We start from the raw sequence: 20,766 nt of genomic DNA, 5'->3' as shown, positions 1-20,766 counted from the left end.
GGTTTATTTCTTAGGAGCAGAAGATTCTTTAACCCTTCAGAATCAGAAAATATCGAGTATTATGAACAAAAAATTTTGTTCCATATTTTATTTCTCTATTGTCTAAACTGAATGAGGGGTTGTTTTTTGCTGTACAGGATGGGGCACATTTACTAAGGGTCCGCACAACGCATTTCTGTCGGGTTCCCCAACTATTTATGATTTGCACCGCATTTAACAAGGGTTTTTGGCGCATGCAATTGGATTTTGGCATAATCGTGACGACTTTCATGCGACACAAGTGGGGGGCGTGGCCATTTGACATCCCAACTGATTCGGACTGAGCGTGGGATTTAAAATTCAAATTGTGTCGCAAGATCAAGCACTTACATGCACCAGGAAGAAGAAGGTGAACTCCAGTGGACCTGAGCGGGGAAGTGACACATGCAGGATATCGGGGGCACATGATTAGTGAATCACGCCGGACTTCATCCTCATTGGACAACGCAACTCGGGGATCGCGTCAGGACCGGGTAAGTAAAAGTGCCCCGTTGTGTTTTGAGCAGCAGCATATTTAGGGTATGTGAAACATAAATCCAAGATGGCGATGCACATGTCATTTGAATGGTGCCAGGACCGACTGCGGGTGTTACCGGCGGGTGTTTGCTGTAATATGCAGAAAACACATGTCACATGTCCCGTCACATGTCGGGAAGGAATTAAGTACAAACTTGTAAGAGGTTACATTTTTAACAAAGACCCTTGTCTGATATTGTTAGGAAATGATTTCAAATTTTAAAACTAAATTATTTGTGTCAGTAGACACTGCTATAATTGTATTACATTCCTTTATACTGTAGAATTTCACAATATTCATTATGAAGGTCAGAAGCGATGCTGTGCAGCAGCAAAATGCATTCCTCATATGCCTGGAATTACATCTGTTTTTGAACAATTGAAAGTAGAATAGTGGGGATTTATCATGAAGAATAAGACACTGCCCTATTGTTTCATGCGTCCTACTAAGTAAGGATATAAATATGCAATACATAATTTGGAACCTTATAGAACCTTATAGAAATCAAAGGCTTAGTGGAGTTCTACCACATTATTGGGGGTCATTTACTTAGGGCCCGAATGGCGTTTTTACGGCGGGTTACCCGAATCTTCTGCAGAGAACGCGTCGCTGGATCGCGAATGGACCGGGTAAGTAAATCTGCCCCATTGGGTCCATACATTAGTACCAATCCATATTGATCAGGGTTAGATTATAATAGAAAGACCAATGCTAAAATAATTAAACTCTGTGATGCTGGCATCAGAGGAGGAGACGCTGGCATTAATGGATGGCGCCACTGTCAGAGGTAACATCATCCTGATGTGACTGAGTAGATGATGAGACATTGGGGCTCATTTACTAAGGGTCCGCGGAGCGCATTTTCGCCGATTTCCGCCGCATTTAACGGGATTTTGGCGTATGCGATCCGATTTTGGTGCATCGGCGCCGGCTTGCACACGACACAAATCGGGGGGCTAGCCGTTGGACAGCCCTACGGATTCGGACTACGTGCGGGATTTAACATTTCAAATTGTGTCGCAAGACACGTAACTTACAAGCACCGGGAAGAAGAAGGTGAACTCCGGCGGACCTCAGCGGGGAAGTGACACATACAGTAACTCGGCCGCACGAGCTTCATGAATCGTGTAGGACTTCATCTTCGTCTGACCGTCCGAATTGGGGATCGCAACAGGACCAGGTAAGTAAATTTGCCCCATTCAGTCCATAACATAATCTACTTCCATTGCTGCAATATCAGAAATTTCAGAAATTCGGACAAAACCACCGAACCCTAATTTCAACCAACCCACTTATCTCTAATGCTGAATAACTGTCTGAAATCTCAGTAAGATTCTGTCCCTCCTGTTAGCAAGATGGAATTCATTCAATGCGGCAGATTTACTTACCCGGTCCATTCGCGATCCAGCAGCGCGTTCTCTGCGGTGGAATCGGGTCCGGCCGGGATTCACTAAGGCAGTTCCTCCGACGTCCACCAGGTGGCGCTGCTGCGCTGAAGTCTGCCAAAACCCGCCGGAATGCACTGAAGTTCACCGTGCTTTTGTGGGTGAAGGTAAGCGCGAGTCCCGCGACACTTTTTTTAAAAAATGCGGCAGTTTTTTCCGAATCCGTCGGGTTTTCGTTCGGCCACGCCCGGCGATTTCCTTCGCATGCATGCCAGCGCCGATGCGCCACAATCCGATCACGTGCGCCAAAATCCCCGAGCAATACAGGGAAAATTGGCGCAAATCGGAAATATTCAGGTAACACGTTGGGAAAGCGCGAATCGGGCCGTTAGTAAATGACCCCCAATGTGTCAGAGTGAAATGCAGATTGTAGCGATTTATGTAAAGTGTGTTGAAAAGTTCCTGATCATTTCATTGTCTGGTACGGCTGTCTCCCAGATTTTTCTAAATTATGCAGTGATATGGGTGGTGGCGTGTTATTGTATAGCTGGAGGGATCTGAATTTCTGGGGAACTACAAATTTGGGTAATAAACACAGTTTCCACACTCAGCTCCAGTTATCGGGCTTTCCCATTGGCCGCAATGGCTATTTTGCCTTATCATTGTGTTCTACATTGTGTTCTATTGTAACTTTCATGTATGTGATTTATTGCAGCTCTTCTTCTTTTCAAGAATAGTTATGGCTGGAGAAGCAGCAGGTAGAATTGCTGAAGAAAGATGAAGGATTCAGCATGAAGAAGATAGCACAGGTGTAGGGTGTCGTAGGGATCAACCTAAACTCTCTGCGACGCCCCCCTTCTGCCTCATCCAGTTGTAATAAATTAGGATAATTTTAGTAAGTGGGTTCTCCATGCAGGGTCTCACATCCACGATGATATCGGTCTTGACCACTATTTTTGAGAGTTAGGCCCTACTTTGTAGCAGGTGACCATATCCCTGAAGCTTCCCCCCATTTTGCTGCAGGTGGTGTTGTCTGAGGCAAGAGGCTCAAGTCACCTCATGGACCAATTTGACATGCTTTGTGCAGCACTGCGTAATCTGTAGGCGCTATATAAATAAAGAATTATTATTATTATGGCTGGTGCACCTGCAGTGGTGCCATCCAAACACCTAGCTCCCAGAATCAGAGGCACAGTTCCAGATGTGCATGGACCATCAGTGCTGCACTTTTTTTCTGATTCCTGAGCAATGTATTTGAAAAAGACCCCTTAGGTTACATAACATTAAACAACCCTAGAAATCACGTCATAAAACACGAAGGATTTCATGCAAGAAAACAAATTTTTCACTTAAAAATTTTAACTTAAAAAAAATACTCTCATAGTGTAAAGTTCTTTATTTTGGTGGGTTGTGGACTATGGGTTTCGGGAGCACAGTCTGGTCCAAAATGGATAAAAGGGAGATACATTGAAGGTTGGACTGACCCACCAAAACCAAAACACTTTGGGGCACAATTACTTACCCGCCCAAGGAGGTCATCCAAAGTGCATTGTTCTGACCATAATGCCCTGTGCTGCAATTCACTATGATTGTGCGCCCGATATCCTGCATGTGTCTATTCCCCGCTCAGGTCCGACGGAGTTCACCATCTTCTTCCTGGTGCATGTAAGTGCTTGATCTTGCGACACAAATTAAAAGTTAAATCCCGTGCTCAGTCCAAATCTGTTGGATCGTCCCCGATTTCTGTTGCATGAAAGCCGGCGCAGCTGCGCCAAAATTCAATCTAGTGCGACACAATCCCCTGCTAAATACCTGTAAATCCCGAAAACCATGAACAGACTGACAAAAGTGTGATTGCGACCCTTAGTAAATAAGCCCCCACTATCGCTGACTCTGACCGCTGTCCCAACTATGCTGGGACTTCAACTCTATTTGTATTTCATATAGTTGAATAATATGAGGGGCAGATAAGGGACCACAATATGAGGGGGAGATGAGAGGGGACCACAATATGAGGGGGAGATGAGAGGGGCCACAATATGAGGAGGAGATGAGAGGGGCCACAATATGAGGGGGAGATGAGAGGACACAATATGAGGAGGAGATGAGAGGGGCCACAATATGAGGGGGAGATGAGAGGACACAATATGAGGAGGAGATGAGAGGGGCCACAATATGAGGAGGAGATGAGAAGGGACCATAATATGAGGAGGAGATGAGAGGGGACCACAATATGAGGGGGAGATGATAGGGGACCACAATATGAGGGGGAGATGAGAGGGAACCACAATATAAGGGGGAGATGAGAGGGGACCACAATATGAGGAGGAGATGATAGGGGACCACAATATGAGGGGGAGATGAGAGGGGACCACAATATAAGGGGGAGATGAGAGGGGACCACAATATGAGGAGTAGATGATAGGGGACCACAATATGAGGAGGAGATGAGAGGGGACCACAATATGAGGGGGAGATGAGAGGGGACCACAATATGAGGAGAAGATGAGAGGGGACCACAATATGAGGAGGAGATGAGAGGGACCAGAATATGAGGAGGAGATGAGAGGGGACCACAATATGAGGAGGAGATGATAGGTTTCAATATAGGGGCCGCAGCTCTTTCAAAGCAAATGCCATGTGTGAACGCACCCTGAGGCAGTTTTCCAATTCGTCTGGAAAGGACTTGTGGTTTCAGCTAATAGCAGTCTATCTCTGCACTGGTCTATTCACCCATGCTTGATAAATCTCCCCCTCTGTGTCCTATTGCCTTCAGTCTGTGTTCACATGTGACTTTTACATTGCGTTAACAGCTGAGGAGAGGAGATTTACCTAATCCTTATGACATTGCTGTTAACATTTGCATTTACGAAACGCCATGTTAACACACGTGTTAACATTGTGCTAATGTCTGTGTTATATGTGTTAACCTGTTAACATTGTGTTAACGTGTCATTACTGCATTGTATTAACGTTGCGTTTTGTAAATGCAATGTCATTATTTTTATTGTGTTTCAAATTGCATTGTAAACGCTGCGTGTGAACACAGCCCTAGAAAGGACCTAGCTGGTAGATAGAGATCTGTTTGTACAGGCAGTCCCCGGGTTACGTACAAGATAGGTTCTGTAGGTTTGTTCTTAAGTTGAATTTGTATGTAAGTCGGAGCTGTATATTTTATAATTGTAACCCCAACCCAATTTTTTTTGATCTCTGTGACAATTGGATTTTAAAAATGTTGGGTTGTTATAAGAACCAAAATTAACAATAAAGCTTCACTGTAGACCCATTTGATAACTATCACAGCTTTTTATTGTAGCCTAAGGCAAAATTACATTAAATTACCTACATCCAGAGGTCCGTTTTTTAACTTGGGGTCGTATGTAAGTCGGGTGTTCTTAAGTAGGGGACCGCCTGTAATTTATTCTGAATACAGCGGTTTAGTGAGGGCCTGAGAGGTTTGTTACAGAGCATTAGTGAACAGACAGCATCATGAAAATGAACAAACCAAGGAAAAAACTGCACAGCTCAGGGATAACACTTTGGCACAGTATTGCAGTGTGAACATGTCCCAACCGGTGCAGGGATTTGCATAATATATGAACGGTTTATCAGAAAAGCTTCCGCAGCAGCCTGGTGATGAGTACAGGAGGCGTGCGCTGTGCCTGCACTAGAGGACACAGAGGGGAAGAGGTATTTTCGATAGCTGGGTCGCAGAGGGGTGGCCTCACACTACAAGAAGCTAACAGTGAGGAAATAAGATCCATGAGTGTCTATTTAACTTTCCTTCCTGTTTGATGGGATACATTATATTTTACCATTTTGGGTCGTAGAGAGGAACCCCTGGCTGAATTCCTGGGAATTGGGTGCCTTAAAAAGGACCTTAAAGATCAGTCTAAATTATGCCCAATTCAAACATAGCCACCTAATCCGTTCCCCAGCCCCTTTCTATTAAATTTATCCTCGTGTCTTCATGAACAGATTAGGAAAATGTACCTTGATTTTCCGACCTCTTACCAAATACTGTAAGAGGTCGGATCCATGGAGCTGTGTGCCTGCAGTCGGGTATATTCATAAGGGAGTGTGCCGACAATCCTCTATGTATTGCATCTACCACCCCCCTTGGGTTCCAGTTCTCGCACTTTTGCACTGGATGCCAGCGATGATGGCATCCAGTGCGCATGCGCTATGTTTGGGGCCATGTCAGTGACTCAGGCCGGCAGCATCGCTTGTATTGCGCACTCCCTCATCTGCGCACTCCCTCATCTGCGCGCTCCCTCATCTGCCTGGCTGCGCTCGCGGGGGAACTACTGCACATGTGCCACCCAGAAACACCAGAGGCGTCGGCATCCAGTGCGCAAGCGTGAGAACTGGAACCCGGGGGGTGGTAGCTGCCATACATAGAGGAGTGCCGGCACCCCCCCCCCCCCCCCCCCCCTTATGAACAAACCCGACTGCATATGGTAAGAGGTTAGAAAATCATGGTACATTTTCCTAATCTTTTCCTAAAGACAGGAGGATAAATTCAACATCAATGGAAAGGGGCTGGGGAGCGGATTGGGTGACTATGTTTGAATGGGGGCATAATTTAGGATGACAGGTCCTCTTTAAGCCGTCAAATCCCTTTATGGATTCCGGCTGTGATACATGACAGGATTCTTACTTTCACTTCACAGATCTTCCACCCACAAGAGCCGGACGGGCGAGCGCTGCAGGGGATTTCTTAATGCTGCAAACAGCAGGTTAATTCTATTGTCACAGCTCTCCTCTCTGGTCTAGTATATAATTCTGTTTTTCTCCCAAATTTTTGGATGTTTTCATCTCATCGTACAGGGATCTCATCATGGATCAAGGCTCAGAAATGAGTGTAATAACTGAGGATGACGGTGAGTGTTCCTCATCTTCCTTCAGTCTTACAATGTTGATACTATGATATGGCTGTTTTCCTTTCTTTAGTGGCACTTATCAATTTGTAACTGTCCGCTCCTGTGTGCTTCCACGTGAGCCTTTATACCAAAAGGAGAAATCATTTCAATAGAAGAATTTGTGAATGTGGGCACTATCAAGGCTCGGTCTCAGCCTTATTCACTATACATACAATGTTTTTATTCTTATTTCCTGTACATATATTGCTTTTATTCTAACTATATATAAAAAGAATGAAAAGGATTTCAGACACAATGGGGCAAATTTACTTACCCAGTCCTGTCGCGATCCCGCAGTGCGTTGTCCGATGAGGATTCGCGTCTGCTGCAATTCACTAAGATTGTGCGCCCGAGTTCCTGCATCCGTCGCTTCTCAGCCGAGATCCTCCGGAGTTCACCTTCTTCTTCCTGATGCATGTGAGTGCTGATCTTGCGACACAAAACATTTTTTAAATTCCGCGGTTTGTCTGAATCCATCAGGTTTTCCAACGGCCACGCCCCCCGATTTCTGTCGCATGCAAGCCAGCGCCGATGCGGCACAATTTGATCGCATGCGCCAAAAACCATGGGCAATTCGGCGCAAAATGGAAATCATCACAAAATCCGACGAAAATGCTGCATTCGGACCCTTTTTGATGTTGCCCAGATGTTCGTAAATTTTTCCCTTCAAGGGTCTGATTGTCCTCCCAATATATTGTTTGTTACGTGTACAGGTTATTAAATAAATCACTCCACTGCTGTCAAGGGTGGTCCTGGGACCCATATCGCGGGTCGCGGGCCCACCCGTGCCTCTCACCCCCCGCCAGTGCATCGCCCGCGCAACTTATGTGCCCCGGCTCCTGCTCTGTCTTCTTTGGTGCCGGCTGCTGCCCCTCCGCCATCTTCGGCTGGGCAGATTTAAAGGGCAAGTGCGCCACTAATTGCCGCTGCCCATTTCTAGGTAACTACTTAACCCTGCCTCTTCCTGTGACCCCTGCCGGATATTTGTGCCTAGAGCCCCATAGAAAGCTTTGTCTATGCTGTGTGCTGTTTCTGTGTATTCCTGTTGTGACCCCGGTTCCGTTTCTGACTTCGCTGCTTTGCCGCCTGCCTTGACCTGTTGCTACGTCTCTGACTCCGATCCTGCGCTGCCCGTCCTGACCTCCTGCATGTCACCGACTACGAGATTGCCTGCCGTTTCTGTACCTCGACCTTGGCTGCCGCTGTGGACAAGTCACGCCTGTGGAATGACCTGGTGGTACCACGCCGCAGCAAGGCCAACCTGCTTTGCAGCGGGCTCTCATAAAAACCGGGTACCACTTAGACTCCGGTCCCAGGTTGTGGCTTGTGCCATCGTCCGCAGTGGTCCAGAGGATCGACAACCTCTAAGCCTGACAACTGCTATTGCAAGTGAGCAGCTCATTTATTTTATGTGTGATCTTATGATTGGATGATGAGACCTGTAAAGTTCTTTTTGGGGCTTTAGTGTAAACTATGGTGGGTCTGTCAGGTAGTATAGTAGGGAGTGTCTTGTCGTTCTACAAAATGTCCCAATGTTTAACAATAATTTTTTGTAATTTTTTGTACTGTGTGTTATATAGTAGGATTAACTTGCTTTTATTTTCTTGTGTGTCATTGGTTGAATTTTCTCTACTGGTTCGTGCACTGTGTGGGAGTGTGATTTTGTCTTTTAGTAGATCTTCTCTTTTTTAAGTGTCTGGCATTTTGTAGAGCTGGTGTTTATGATGACTTGTTATAGTCTTTTTCTTGAAACTGTTGTGTTAGCAGGTTTGCTTCTTCCTCGAATTTTTCAGCCATTGTGCAATTTCTTTGCCTCAAGAAATATTTCTTAAAAAATCCTTTGGAAAAAAGAAATTACAGATATAGGACCATATAAACACAAATTTAAAACCAAAATCCAAAATTTTTCCCCGACAGGAGATGAACAAAGAGATGACCTCTTTTAAAATATCCTGTGAGAAGGATGTAAAGAAACTAAAACAAATATTCAAATCTAACGAGGTTAGAACAACAAGCAATAAAAAATCTAATGAATGAATGTTTAAGACAATTAAAAGATACCAAAACTTACCGCAAACTGTCAAAGGATCCCACGAATACATATACAAAAGAATTAAATAATCTTTTGGATGAAGCGTATGATATGCAAATTTTAACGAAAAAATAACATGACCATATCTTACATAAACATTACAGAACGCCAGTATTTTATTGTCTGCCAAAAATCCATAAAGACAAGGATAAACCTCCTAGGAGACCTATAGTCTCAGGTATAGGATCTTTGACAGCCAACCTTTCACAGTACAGGCGGTCCCCTACTTAAGGACACCCGACTTACAGACAACCCATAGTTACAGACAGACCCCTCTGACTTCTGGTGAAGCTTTCTGAATGCTTTACTATAGTCCCAGATTGAAATAATCAGCTGTAAAGTGTCTGTAATGAAGCTTTATTGATAATACTTGGTCCCATTACAGCAAAAAAATGTTTAAACTCCAATTGTCACTGGGGCCAAAATTTTTTTGTCTGGATCTACAATGATAAAATATACAGTTTCGACTTACATACAAATTCAACTTAAGAACAAACCTCCAGACCCTATCTTATACGTAACCCGGGGACTGCCTGTATATAGATAATTTTTTACAAGACTATGTCAAAAAAACAAAAAGTTATTTAAAGGACACTATAGGCGGTCCCCTACTTAAGAACACTCAACTTACATACGACCCCCTAGTTACAAACGGACCTCTGGATATTGGTAATTTATTGTACTTTAGCCTTAGGCTACAATGATCAGCTATAACAGTTATCACAGGTGTCTGTAATGAAGATTTATTGTTAATCCTGGTTCTGATGACAACCCAACATTTTTAAAAATCCAATTGTCACAGAGACCAAAAAAGTTCTGAGTGGGATTACAATGATAAAATATACAGTTCCGACTTACCTACAAATTCAACTTAAGAACAAACCTACAGACCCTATCTTGTATGTAACCCGGGGACTGCCTGTACTCATTTTATAGGAGTTTTAGAGAATTTAAAATAGAATCAAAGTTGGACAATTGCAACATTGGACGTGAGCTCTTTCTATACATGACCTAGGCATTCAAGCCATAGAACATTATCTAACTAAAATGGGAGATCTTACAAAACGAACAAATCAACTTCATACTGGAATGCATTCGATTTACTTTAGAACATAACTATTTTTATTTTGAAGGTGAATTTTATCTTCAGATATCCGGAAAAGCTATGGGCACCAGGTTCACCCCAAGCTATGCTACTCTATTCATGGCATATTGGGAAGAACTAACCATAGACTGCATGCTTGGTGACGGCCTGGTGCTCTGGTGCCGGTGTATAGACGATATCATCTTAATTTGGAATAAAAGTGAAATAGAACTAGACAATTTCATCGCAACACTAAACAGTAATACATTTAACCTTCAATTCTCACCCAATTTAAGCAAACTTCAAGTTTAGATATAAAAGAGAGAAAACTTGAATGCAGTACATATAGAAAGCCCACATCCAAAAATAACTATACAGGAGGTCCCCTACTTAAGGACATCCGACTTACAAACAACCCATAGTTACAGACAGACCCCTCTGACCTCTGGTGAAGCTCTCTGGATGTTACTGTAGCCCCAGATTGCAATGATCAGCTGTAAGGTGTCTGTAATGAAGCTTTATTGATAATCCTTGGTCCCATTACAGCAAAAAATGTTTAAACTCCAATTGTCACTGGGGCCAAAATTTTTTTTGTCTGGATCTACAATTATAAAATATACAGTTTTGACTTACATACAAATTCAACTTAAGAACAAACCTCCGGACCCTATCTTGTACATAACCTGGGGACTGCCTGTATATCCAGACACAGCTGCCATCTCCCGAGATGGTTAGCTAACATACCATATGGTCAATACAGATGACTCAGAAGAAATTGCACAATGGTTGAAAAATTCGAGGAAGAAGCAAACCTGCTAACACAACAGTTTCAAGAAGAAGACTATAACAACTCAACATTAACACCAGCTCTACAAAAAGCCGGACACTTAAAAATAGAAGATCTACTAAAACACAAAACCACACTCCCACACAGTGCATGAACCAGTAGAGAAAATTCAATGACACACAAAAAAATAAATACTACAGTATAGCAGTATATAGAGAATTTCCACCTCATTCACTAAAATGTGCAAACCACACATTGTAATAAATGGGTTAAAAAGAGACAGCCTCGGGTCTTCGGGAGACCCGAGGTTGTCATGGCGACCAATCGCCGCTCCCCGATGACGACCCATGTGCCTCCATCTTTTTGAAGCCTTCAGCAGCTTTGCCAACAGAGATCGTGGGTGTTACCGGTAAGTCTTTGCTGCAATATTCATCAACGACTTATCGGCTATGGAGAGGGATCAGCCTGTGATCCCTCTCCATGCACCCGACACATGTCGGGAAGGGGTTAAATCTATTGGAGTCTGCAATGCTCACATTGTTGCCCCAACACATCACAACATTATCAAGTGCACTCACAATCAGCCTCCTACGCTGGACATCAAACGAAACACTATAGATTCATGCAAGTTAACCCTTGATGTAAAATAGAGTAAGAAGTGCTCACTTTGTATAAGGGAAATATTTAAATGTCCACAATGTCCACAATGTCCACTACACGTGTTAATATAGGCAACCACCACAATACCTGAAGACGGTCAGGCAGCCAAGTATGAGGACCGACCTAAGTGGAAAGATTATGTGCTGGTCACAGGGGGCTGCAGACCCTTCTGAAATGATCCGGGAAAGGAACAATGTATATAAAACGCTGTTATGTTCTAGAAGACCTTATGTTTGTATCTTCTTTATTGGGTAGATGGCGACACCAAGAGGTTTTACCAGCGGCTTTGTCAGTATGAACATCATGTCCTGAGGATGACGTATGAATATTTCCAAGACGATCTGCTCTACATCATCCGAAAGTTGAGTCTTCCTTCACTCCTGCATGAGCTGACCTCCCGAAATATCCCAGATCTTGAGGTGAGGGGACATGATATGTTGTTATATACAGTACAAGCCAAGTGTGTTCTCGTGTCATAGTATATTTTTCTTCTGCTCTAGAAATTCAAGCCGGGTACAGAAAATGATAAAAAAACATTGATCAGAAATTTGCTAGAAGATATTTTCCAAAGAGGAAGACAAGCTGTGACCGCGTTGTGGGTCAGTCTTCATGTCTTACAGAAGTATCAATGTACTCAAGGACTGAAAGCTGTGCTGGAGGAGCTCCATCAGAGAGGTAATATCTTGTATAAGATTCATATTCTGCATCGGTTCCACATTCGTCCAGGGGTGTAGATGTTTGGATGGTGGAGGGCATTTTTCTCAGGTGAAAGGGGAAGCTCCTCCATGTGCCACACACCATCACTTACCCTCTCTAAGTCAACAGGACTCAGTATATGTAGACGACTTGTTACGTGAGGACCATGTGGATAGAACTGAGAAGAAGAGGCCCTGTCTCAGCAGAAGGACCTGTTTTGAGAGTCATGTGACATGGGCAGCAGAGGTCCTGTGCTGTGTGGCTTGTATGGAGGAGAAAAACCTAGTTATAGCCCGGAGTTGTAGTTTGTAGTTCGGATGACATTCACCATCTCCAAGCAATTTATAATAATATCCCATAGTATTAAGATCCAACAAGCTTGCAATATACAAGAAGGTGAAGAATAAATGTGAATAGCGGTTGGAGAGGAGTATTATGGATATAATATCACATAAAGAAATTGGATTATGTGGACTGTATATCTGCTCACCCTATGGCCCCAAATGGTTTGAATATAGAACTGCGCTTAGTCCAGTTTCCATGTTGCGACTGTACTCCATAGGCTGAGGCTCCTTGGTTCCTGTGGCACCTTGCGTTTTTCAGCATGCCTTATGGTGGCACCCTGCAGCAAGATCAGTGACTGCCTATATGTCTATGATTTATCTTGAAGCCCATTATTTATACTTAAAAGAACCCACCTGGTGGGACAAAAGGCAACAGGGCAATCCTCATGTTATTGATTCAGGCAGTGTGCCACTTGTTTTCTTGCCATTTCTATGGAGCTCACCCCTCCCAGGGTCATTCAGACCTTATACATAGTAAAATAAGGCCACCAGACATAGACCTTAAGCTAGAATCCCTTTACCATAAGATCTGAAACACTAAGTCATCAAACTCCAGGGTTTGGGTCTTTTTCCCACTGTTGGACAATTAGGCTTTGTCTCGGTCTGTAGATCTACTGTGATGAGAACTATATAAGTGTATCCCTTACAGATCTGTCCTTTCTTGTTAGGTGACATTCTGGTGGAGCAAATCCTATTGGATCAAGATGGACCTCAACTTCTGCCAGAGCTAAAAAGTAAGTGCACAATGTATTGAAAGCTCTTAGAGACGTTTTTGATATGAAGCAGTTTTGTACGTCATTATTACAGCCATGCGTGGGCTTCCACGTTGTGGAATAAAAGCTTGTGGACATCTGCCCGATTGCCACAGGGAACTACCTGATGTATAACTCTCTTTTAGGCCTGCAAAGACATATAACCACATAGAACTGTGCCTTCTTATTGTTACCATTAAGTATGTTGATCCATTTGCATACAATCTTTTATCCTGCTGGTAGATGTCCTTTAAATTACTGCATATACCTTAAGAGCCAGAAGGACCACAGATCTTACTCTGATATTTTCCCAATGGAACTAAAGTGTAAATTTTCTAAGGTGCTCATAATTATAACTTGTTGATCGGGATGGGCCTTCTTTCCGTTTGTTGTTTGACTATACATTTCTTCATCCAAAGTTCGTGTTCTATTTCTGCCTTTTTTTTCTATAGACATCCAGAGCCATCACAAGAAACACTTATATGAAATCACTCATGAACTTCTAGAGAACAATCCTCCACGATGTAACCACGAGGAACTAAGCTTTTCCTTCTGCACACGTTATGTGAACCTCATCATATTCTCCACTGATCACTTTAGGGAACGCTATGAGAATGAACTCATAAAGACCGGGCTAAAACATGCCGAATGTTTAAAGAAAAAACAAAACAAATTCCTACACATTTCTCCTGACAAGATTTTCCGCTGGTGCCATGAATCCAGACTTGTACCACATATGGTGCTGGTGAGCGGAGTGCCCGGTATAGGGAAGACCACGCTGATGCAGAAGTTTGTCTATGACTGGGTGAAGGGAGATCTCTATCAAAGATTCTCCTTTGTCTTTTTCTTTAAATTTCGGGAACTCAATAGACTGGATAAGGCAAGTCTGGAGACCATGATCCTCGGTCAATACCCATATCTGTGGAAGGAGCTTGGGAACATCTTACAAGATCCTGAGAAACTTCTCTTTATATTTGATGGATTAGATGAAAGCAATCATACAATGGACTTCACATCCCACCACTTGTGCTCAGATCCTAAAGAGCCTAAAAATTGTGGTCACATTGTGGTTAGTTTGGTGAGAAAGTCTCTTCTTAATGGCTGTTCTGTTCTTATGACCAGTCGCCCGACCAGACTGGCATCAATAGATTGTAAGGTTTTCCACCGAATTGTAGAAATCATTGGATTTTTTCCAAAACAACGACAGACTTACTTTGAAAATTTCTTCCCTGACCTTGAACTGGCAGAAAAGGCTTTTACCTATGTGAGGCAGAATGAGACGTTGTACACGTTCTGTTACCTCCCGTCCTACTGCTGGATCATCTGTACAGTATTATCTAAAAGCTTCCAACCAACGAGCAATGACCAGCAGGTCTCATTATTACCCAAAACTGTGACACAACTCTTTGCCATATTTGTCGCCAACATCCTGTCCAATCACAGCCTGGAGAAAAGTGGCGCTCAGAAGCTCCTGCAGTCCATCGGATGGTTGGCAGAACACGGAGTCATGAATCACAGGGTTATATTTGATCATCGAGATCTGGATACTTTCTTTTTGGACAATAAGTCAAAACTCATATCAAGTTTTTTGGTAGAATCTGCGGAACCTGTGACCTTTTCCTTCTTACATCTCACTGTCCAGGAATTCTTCTCTGCCTTTGTGTATTATGCTGAATATTCTCCTGAGAAATTACAGAAATCATTGACTAGAGCCATGTCCTATCCTGATGGACGATGTGAGATATTCCTCCGTTTTCTGTGTGGTTTATCAGACGCCTCCACCAGGTCAATACTAACTGAATACCTGGACAAACAAGCAGATCAGGCCTCCAGAGAAGTCATCACTTGGCTGAAGAACCTCATTCTAGAAGAACAAGACCTGAAGGAAGGCAAAGACAAGAAACAACATCTACTGAGGATATTCTTCTACCTCTTTGAAACCCGAAACAAGGTTCTAGTGCAAGAATCATTACAATCATATGTAAGGATAGACCTTTCTGGAGTTCACATGTCAGCTGTAGACTGCACAGTGCTAGCGTTCATCATGGAGACCTGCACGTATATAGAGGATCTAGATCTAACTGGATGTTCTTCAGGCCTGGAAGGGTTAGAAAGACTTGCACCAGCATTACATAACCTGAATTATCTGAGGTAAATACTCAATACATCTTACTCTCTGTGGTATTAAGCAGATGTAGTTGATGTCCCAAACAAAAATCTATACCTTGTTCTCAACGTAAATCGTGTTGTTTGACCTCGCCTGAGAGGGTAATAATGGTCTTGATTTTATGTGTCCACCCACATCTCTTCTTATTCTTACAGTTTTTCTGCTAATGATCTACAAGAAACTTCCTGCATCCATTTGGCGTCTGTATTAAGGAATAACCCCTCCTTGAAGATACTTGACCTGTCAGACAACCGCCTCTCTGGACCTCACTTCCGAGACTTGATGGAAGCCCTGTCCAGTCCAGCCTGCAGGATAGAGGCATTATTGTAAGTATAAGGGATGTGTACACGAGACGACACGTGGTATACAGGGTGTATATGGATTTTATTTTATGTTCCACAATATTGGTTTCATTTTATCTGCTAGGGCGTGTATCTAATCCTATCATGTGTGATACTGTCTGCTGCCATGTCATCCATATATGTCATCCACATCTTTGTTCTTAGTTTGTCTTCTAGTTATCTACAAGACGTGTCCTGCACACACTTGGCATCCGGAATATGGAATACTCCCTCCCTGAAGACTCTAGAGCTGTCTAATAACCGTCTGGCTGGTCCTTACCTTAATGACTTGATGGACGCTCTGTCAAGTCCAGTCTCCAGGATAGAGACATTATAGTGAGTATAATAGACCAGGGCATTGGTGAGTAGACTCCCCAAATGTCCCCTCCCCATGAAAAAACTTCACTAGGCTACCGACTACAGAGCATATATCCAGCAGTAATGTCAAAACAATCTTCAACCCCCGTTGACAAACATGTCATGGTGCTACATACTTAAGCCGTCTAGGACCTGTTGGAAGCACCTCCCCAATTAAACTTAAACTTTAAAAACATTTAACACCATCCCTCCAGTAGCCCTCCTGACCATGAAGTCTAGCCTTGATGTGTCCCTGCAAGACTGACCTACTGCCATATAGACCATACACAAACATGTTCAACCTAAAAGCCCATACAATCCATTCCTTGAGGCCAAGTACCCAAGTATCAATACCAACAACATGAAGAGGTACTCCATCCCGGAGTCTATTTCTAGTGACTTAAGTTCCTAGTTCTTAACGCTGCTGAAGAAAATAAGGTTGCAACCATATGCTCAATTTGAAGACCATCATGATCTTGCCATTTATTGAAGCACAGTACTATAATAGATATGATTGAATCAAGATGCAGGTCCATCATGTCTAACCCATAGTCTCTACAGGATCTTACAGGAAAGATACTGTCCAATAATGGTACAACGGTCTGTCTTCTAGGTGCAGATTCCTCCTTGTCACAGACCTAGGTATAAAAAAGGTCATCCAAAAAGGAGATGACCAATTTTGCCTAACCTTGTGGTTTTGTTGCTTATACTGTTGCTATGCGATTGGGGGCCGCCAAATTATGTCTGGAGACATATATTATGTTCAGTTCTGCTCCAAATGGCATTATGGTTGAGGATTGTCTATGGAGCCTACTGATCACCCCCAGCTCATCTTCTTATTTTTACAGTTTGGATGGTAATGATCTACCAAACGCTTCCTGCACCCAGTTGGCCTCTGTGGTAAAGAATAACCTCTCCCTAAAGACCCTCTTCCTGTATAATAACCGTCTGTCTGGTCCTCGCCTCAGTGACTTGATGGAAGCTCTGTCCCATCCGGCCTGCAGGATACAAGAAATACGGTGAGTATAAGAGATGGATGGACACGTGTGGGAGACAAGACAATATTGTATAGATTCTTCTACAGACTGATCAATTCACTGTCTAACCTGAGGTCGTTTTATGTTCCAGCATGGGGGACAATGGATTTACTGAAGAGGAGGAGGAAGAATTACAAAAGCTGGAAACACGCAAACCAAAAATGAAGTTATATTACTGATTAGTGAGTTGATAACTGTACAGTAGGACATTCAATGATTGAGTCTACTGTGCATGGACTCCTTGTATTCTGAGGTAAATAGGTGCCCAATGTGTCCCACAGTGCAGGGACTTCTTCATCTACAAAGGAGTCCCTGCACTTCACAGTCATCAGGCTACTTTTAGTGTTTGACTGTGACTTTCTATTATGCTACATTCAGACAACTGTTTATTATGACTCACAGTCGCCATAGACTTACGTTATATGCGGTCACTGTGAGCACACTGGGGCACATTTACTTAGCCGGTCCAGTCGCGATCCCGCGGTGCGTTGTCTGACGAGGATTCAGGTCTGCCGCGATTCACTAAGATCGTGCGACCAAGTACCTGCATCCGTCACTTCTGCACTGAGGTCCGCCGGAGTTCACCTGCTTCTTCCTGGTGCATGTGAGTGCTGATCTTGCGGCACAATTCCTCATTTAAATTTCACGGTTTGTCCGAATCCGTCGGGTTGTCTGACATGTACACCTAGGCTTTGTCTGACAAGTATCTCGGCTCAGTAATGCTTCCATCTTGATACCCAACTGCTTCCTTCCAACTCTCCCTTCTTTTCTGGTCTCTGTCGAAAAAAATCTTGATGAATCTTTTTTATTTTTATATATGTTATATATTTTTTTTATTGAAAATAAACTTCTTTACAATATTATTTAAACTCATGTACTCACGTACTGTCAGACTTAGAGGTTGTGAATCCTCTGAACCACTGTGGACGATGGCACAAGCCACTACCTGGGACCAGAGTCTAAGTGGTACCCGGTTTTCACCAGAGCCCAGCGCAAAGCGGGTTGCGGCGTGGTACCACCATGTCGTTACACAGGCGTGACTTGTCCGCAGGGGTAGCCAAGGTCGAGGTACAGAAACGGCAGGCAATCTCGTAGTCGGGGACAGGCAGGTGATCAGGATGGGCAGCACAGTATCGGAGTCGGAGACGTAGCAACAGGTCAGGGCAGGCGGCAAAGGAGCGAAGTCAGAAACGGAACCGGATTCACAACAGGAATTCACTGAAACACCACAAGGCATAGACAAAGCTTTCTCTAGGCCTCTAGGCACGAAGATCCGGCAGGGTCACAGGTGGAGGCAGGGCTATATAGTTACTTAAAAAGGCCAGCGCCAATTAGTGGCGCGCTGGCCCTTTAAATTTGCAGAAGCCGTCGCGGGCGCCCTAGGAGTCGGGAACACACGGCGGAGGAGGATGGAGCGGCAGCCGGGACCCGTAAGTTGCGCGAGCGACGCGCTGGCGAGGGACGAGGGGCACGGGTGAGCCTGGGACCACCCGTGACACGTACATAGCACAAGTGGGGGTATTCAGGGTGATAAATAAACAGTGCAAATCAACTTTAAGCCAAATTCTCCAAATTTCATAGAAGTCTAAAGGGGGTGTTGTAGGGGCCCTCAGTTTGTTAGTTAAACTTACTCCGTGCAGCTCAACATTTGAGCCCTACTATAAACTGTGCTCTCTGCTCTACCAGTGACACTTGTTGATGGTCCTTTATCTCCCGCCTACAAAGTGTTAAAGTGGTGGTATTAGTGATGGTGTGTCTGTCCCTCATATGGTGGTCTTTAATGTTGATGTAGCTGTCTCTAGGGTCACTGTACCTAGCGGGTCAATCCAACCAGTCTATACCCTAAGCCAGTGATGGCGAACTTTCCCAAGTTTCCAGGTTTCCCAAATTTTTCCGATTTGCTCCGAATTGCCCCGGGATTTTGGGGCATACGTTCGGATTGTGGCGCATTGGCGCCGGCTTTCACGCGACAGAAATCGTGGGGGCGTGGCCGTCGGAAAAAACGCTGAATTTTTTTTTAAAATTGTGTTGCAAGAATATCACTCACATACACCAGAACGAAGCAGGTGAACTTCGGCGGACTTCAGCGCAGCAGCGACACCTAGTGTACATCGGGCACACTACCTTAGTGAATCCTGGCAGAACCCGAATCAACGTCAGAGAACGCGCCGCTGGATCGCGACTGGACCGGGTAAGTAAATCTGCCCCAGTGTGCCCAAACTACAACCAAAACCGACTTTTATGTCGCAAAGTGCCAAGATGACAATATAAGCAGTAACCTATTGATCCCAACTGTATCATAAGTCTTAATTGTTTGGTGTTCTGAGGACACCAATACAATAGAAAGAAAATTTGGATTGTAGCTTTCTTCCAGTGTCCCCTGAAGAGGAAGAATCAGGGACCAAGAGCAGGAGCTCCGACCATAATCCAACTCTGACCATACCTTCTCACTTCTTGTGTAGTCCTGGCAGCCAAGAAGGTGTTGCTTTAAAATAGCTTTGGACCGCATCAGGAAACCTTGAGTCATGTCTACCAAATTTTGTGCTGGGGTGAAGGCCTGGGTGCCCACAGAAAGGGCTCTGAGTGCCACCTCTGGCACCTGTGCCATAGGTTCTCCACCACTGCCCTAAGCTGAGGTCAGGGACAACACATTGGGATATGGGGTGCCTGTGATCATAGTGCAACATCCCTGCCGATGCAAAGGGTGGGTAGTTGTTGCGAATAGTGCCCTCTCCATGTTAGGAGCTGTCTAGGGAAACTAATCATCTCTCTAGGAGGTCTCCAAAAAGTGGAATACTTTGTAATTGAAGCTGAGACCACTGCTTGGGAAGGCAAGAGTTAACATATCTACTATCTCTAACCAATGATATGCTGTGTTCTTCACTGTAAAGTAAGCTGGAACCTGGTTGGAGAGTACTGCCTCCTCACTAGGGGAGTATAAAACCCCTTGAAGGTAGGAGCACATGGTCAGATTAAGTCAGTCTTACCCAGGAAGTCAGTCTTATGAGGAGTGAGAGTGCTGCACATGCCAGACACTCTACCAGGAAGAAGAGGTGACACAGGCCACCGCCTGACACCTGTAGCCAGTCGGGTAACTAGCCTACAGCAGAGGTCCACCACCTGGACTTGGCTCCATCTTCAATAGCCCAGCCTGAAGTTATCACCAGGCTGTAATGAATTCTTCCTTGCTATCTCCAACTAACCTACTGAATTTGCTTCTGATGTTAGGCCGTTGCCTGCTGTTTGACGTTGAATAAAGGAAAGTTATTCTGCACCAACGTGCCTCCATGTGATCCCTGAGCTCATGGCTAACTGTTAGATCCATGTGATGTCCGCCTAGTGGTTTTAACAGTTCAGACATTGGTCCTATCAGACCATAAGTCTTTCCAAAGATGATAAAATGACAAAATCCACACAATGAATATCCCTAAGCTGCTGCACTACTCCAGTGTTCCCCTGACAGTGAGCATTCAGGTTTATTTTAGCCCTTCTGGCCCTCAGAAATCCTAAAGCCTTCCCTTGTTTACTTCAATATAATTGTTGGTGTGACGGATGACCCCGTCATCCATGTTGCGGACCGCTGGTG

General features: G+C 44.1%; 1 protein-coding gene and 1 long non-coding RNA gene across 2 annotated transcripts in view; one reads left to right on the top strand and one right to left on the bottom strand.

Moving 5' to 3' along the window:
* The first annotated feature begins 6,574 nt into the window (after positions 1–6,574).
* LOC140069398 (NACHT, LRR and PYD domains-containing protein 12-like) lies at positions 6,575–20,454 on the top strand. The gene is made up of 10 exons (XM_072115066.1): positions 6,575–6,680; positions 6,772–6,824; positions 11,742–11,905; positions 11,987–12,161; positions 13,195–13,260; positions 13,731–15,429; positions 15,601–15,771; positions 15,952–16,122; positions 16,992–17,162; positions 17,272–20,454. Exons 1-10 carry the CDS (start codon positions 6,586–6,588, stop codon positions 17,357–17,359), a joined length of 2,853 nt encoding a protein of 950 aa, XP_071971167.1. The 5' UTR covers positions 6,575–6,585; the 3' UTR covers positions 17,360–20,454.
* Positions 16,933–20,766, bottom strand: part of LOC140069400 (uncharacterized) — a 38,421-nt gene continuing 34,587 nt past the window's right edge. The window contains exon 3 of the long non-coding RNA XR_011848786.1: positions 16,933–17,141. This is a non-coding gene — a long non-coding RNA (uncharacterized lncRNA). The remainder of the gene's footprint in view (positions 17,142–20,766) is intronic.

This window comes from Engystomops pustulosus, chromosome 7 (assembly GCF_040894005.1).
Source record: "Engystomops pustulosus chromosome 7, aEngPut4.maternal, whole genome shotgun sequence".
Taxonomy (NCBI): Eukaryota; Metazoa; Chordata; class Amphibia; order Anura; family Leptodactylidae; genus Engystomops; species Engystomops pustulosus.
Note: the sequence above shows the minus strand (reverse complement) of the source record. Positions and strands in the feature narration are given on the sequence as shown.

Coding starts and splice junctions, on each gene's coding strand:
- LOC140069398 (XM_072115066.1), top strand. CDS start 6,586: ATGACAGGATTCTTACTTTCACTTCACAGATCTTCCACCCACAAGAGC. Junction 6,825..11,741: donor TGTAATAACTGAGGATGACG/GTGAGTGTTCCT, acceptor TTTATTGGGTAG/ATGGCGACACCAAGAGGTTT. Junction 15,430..15,600: donor CATAACCTGAATTATCTGAG/GTAAATACTCAA, acceptor TTATTCTTACAG/TTTTTCTGCTAATGATCTAC.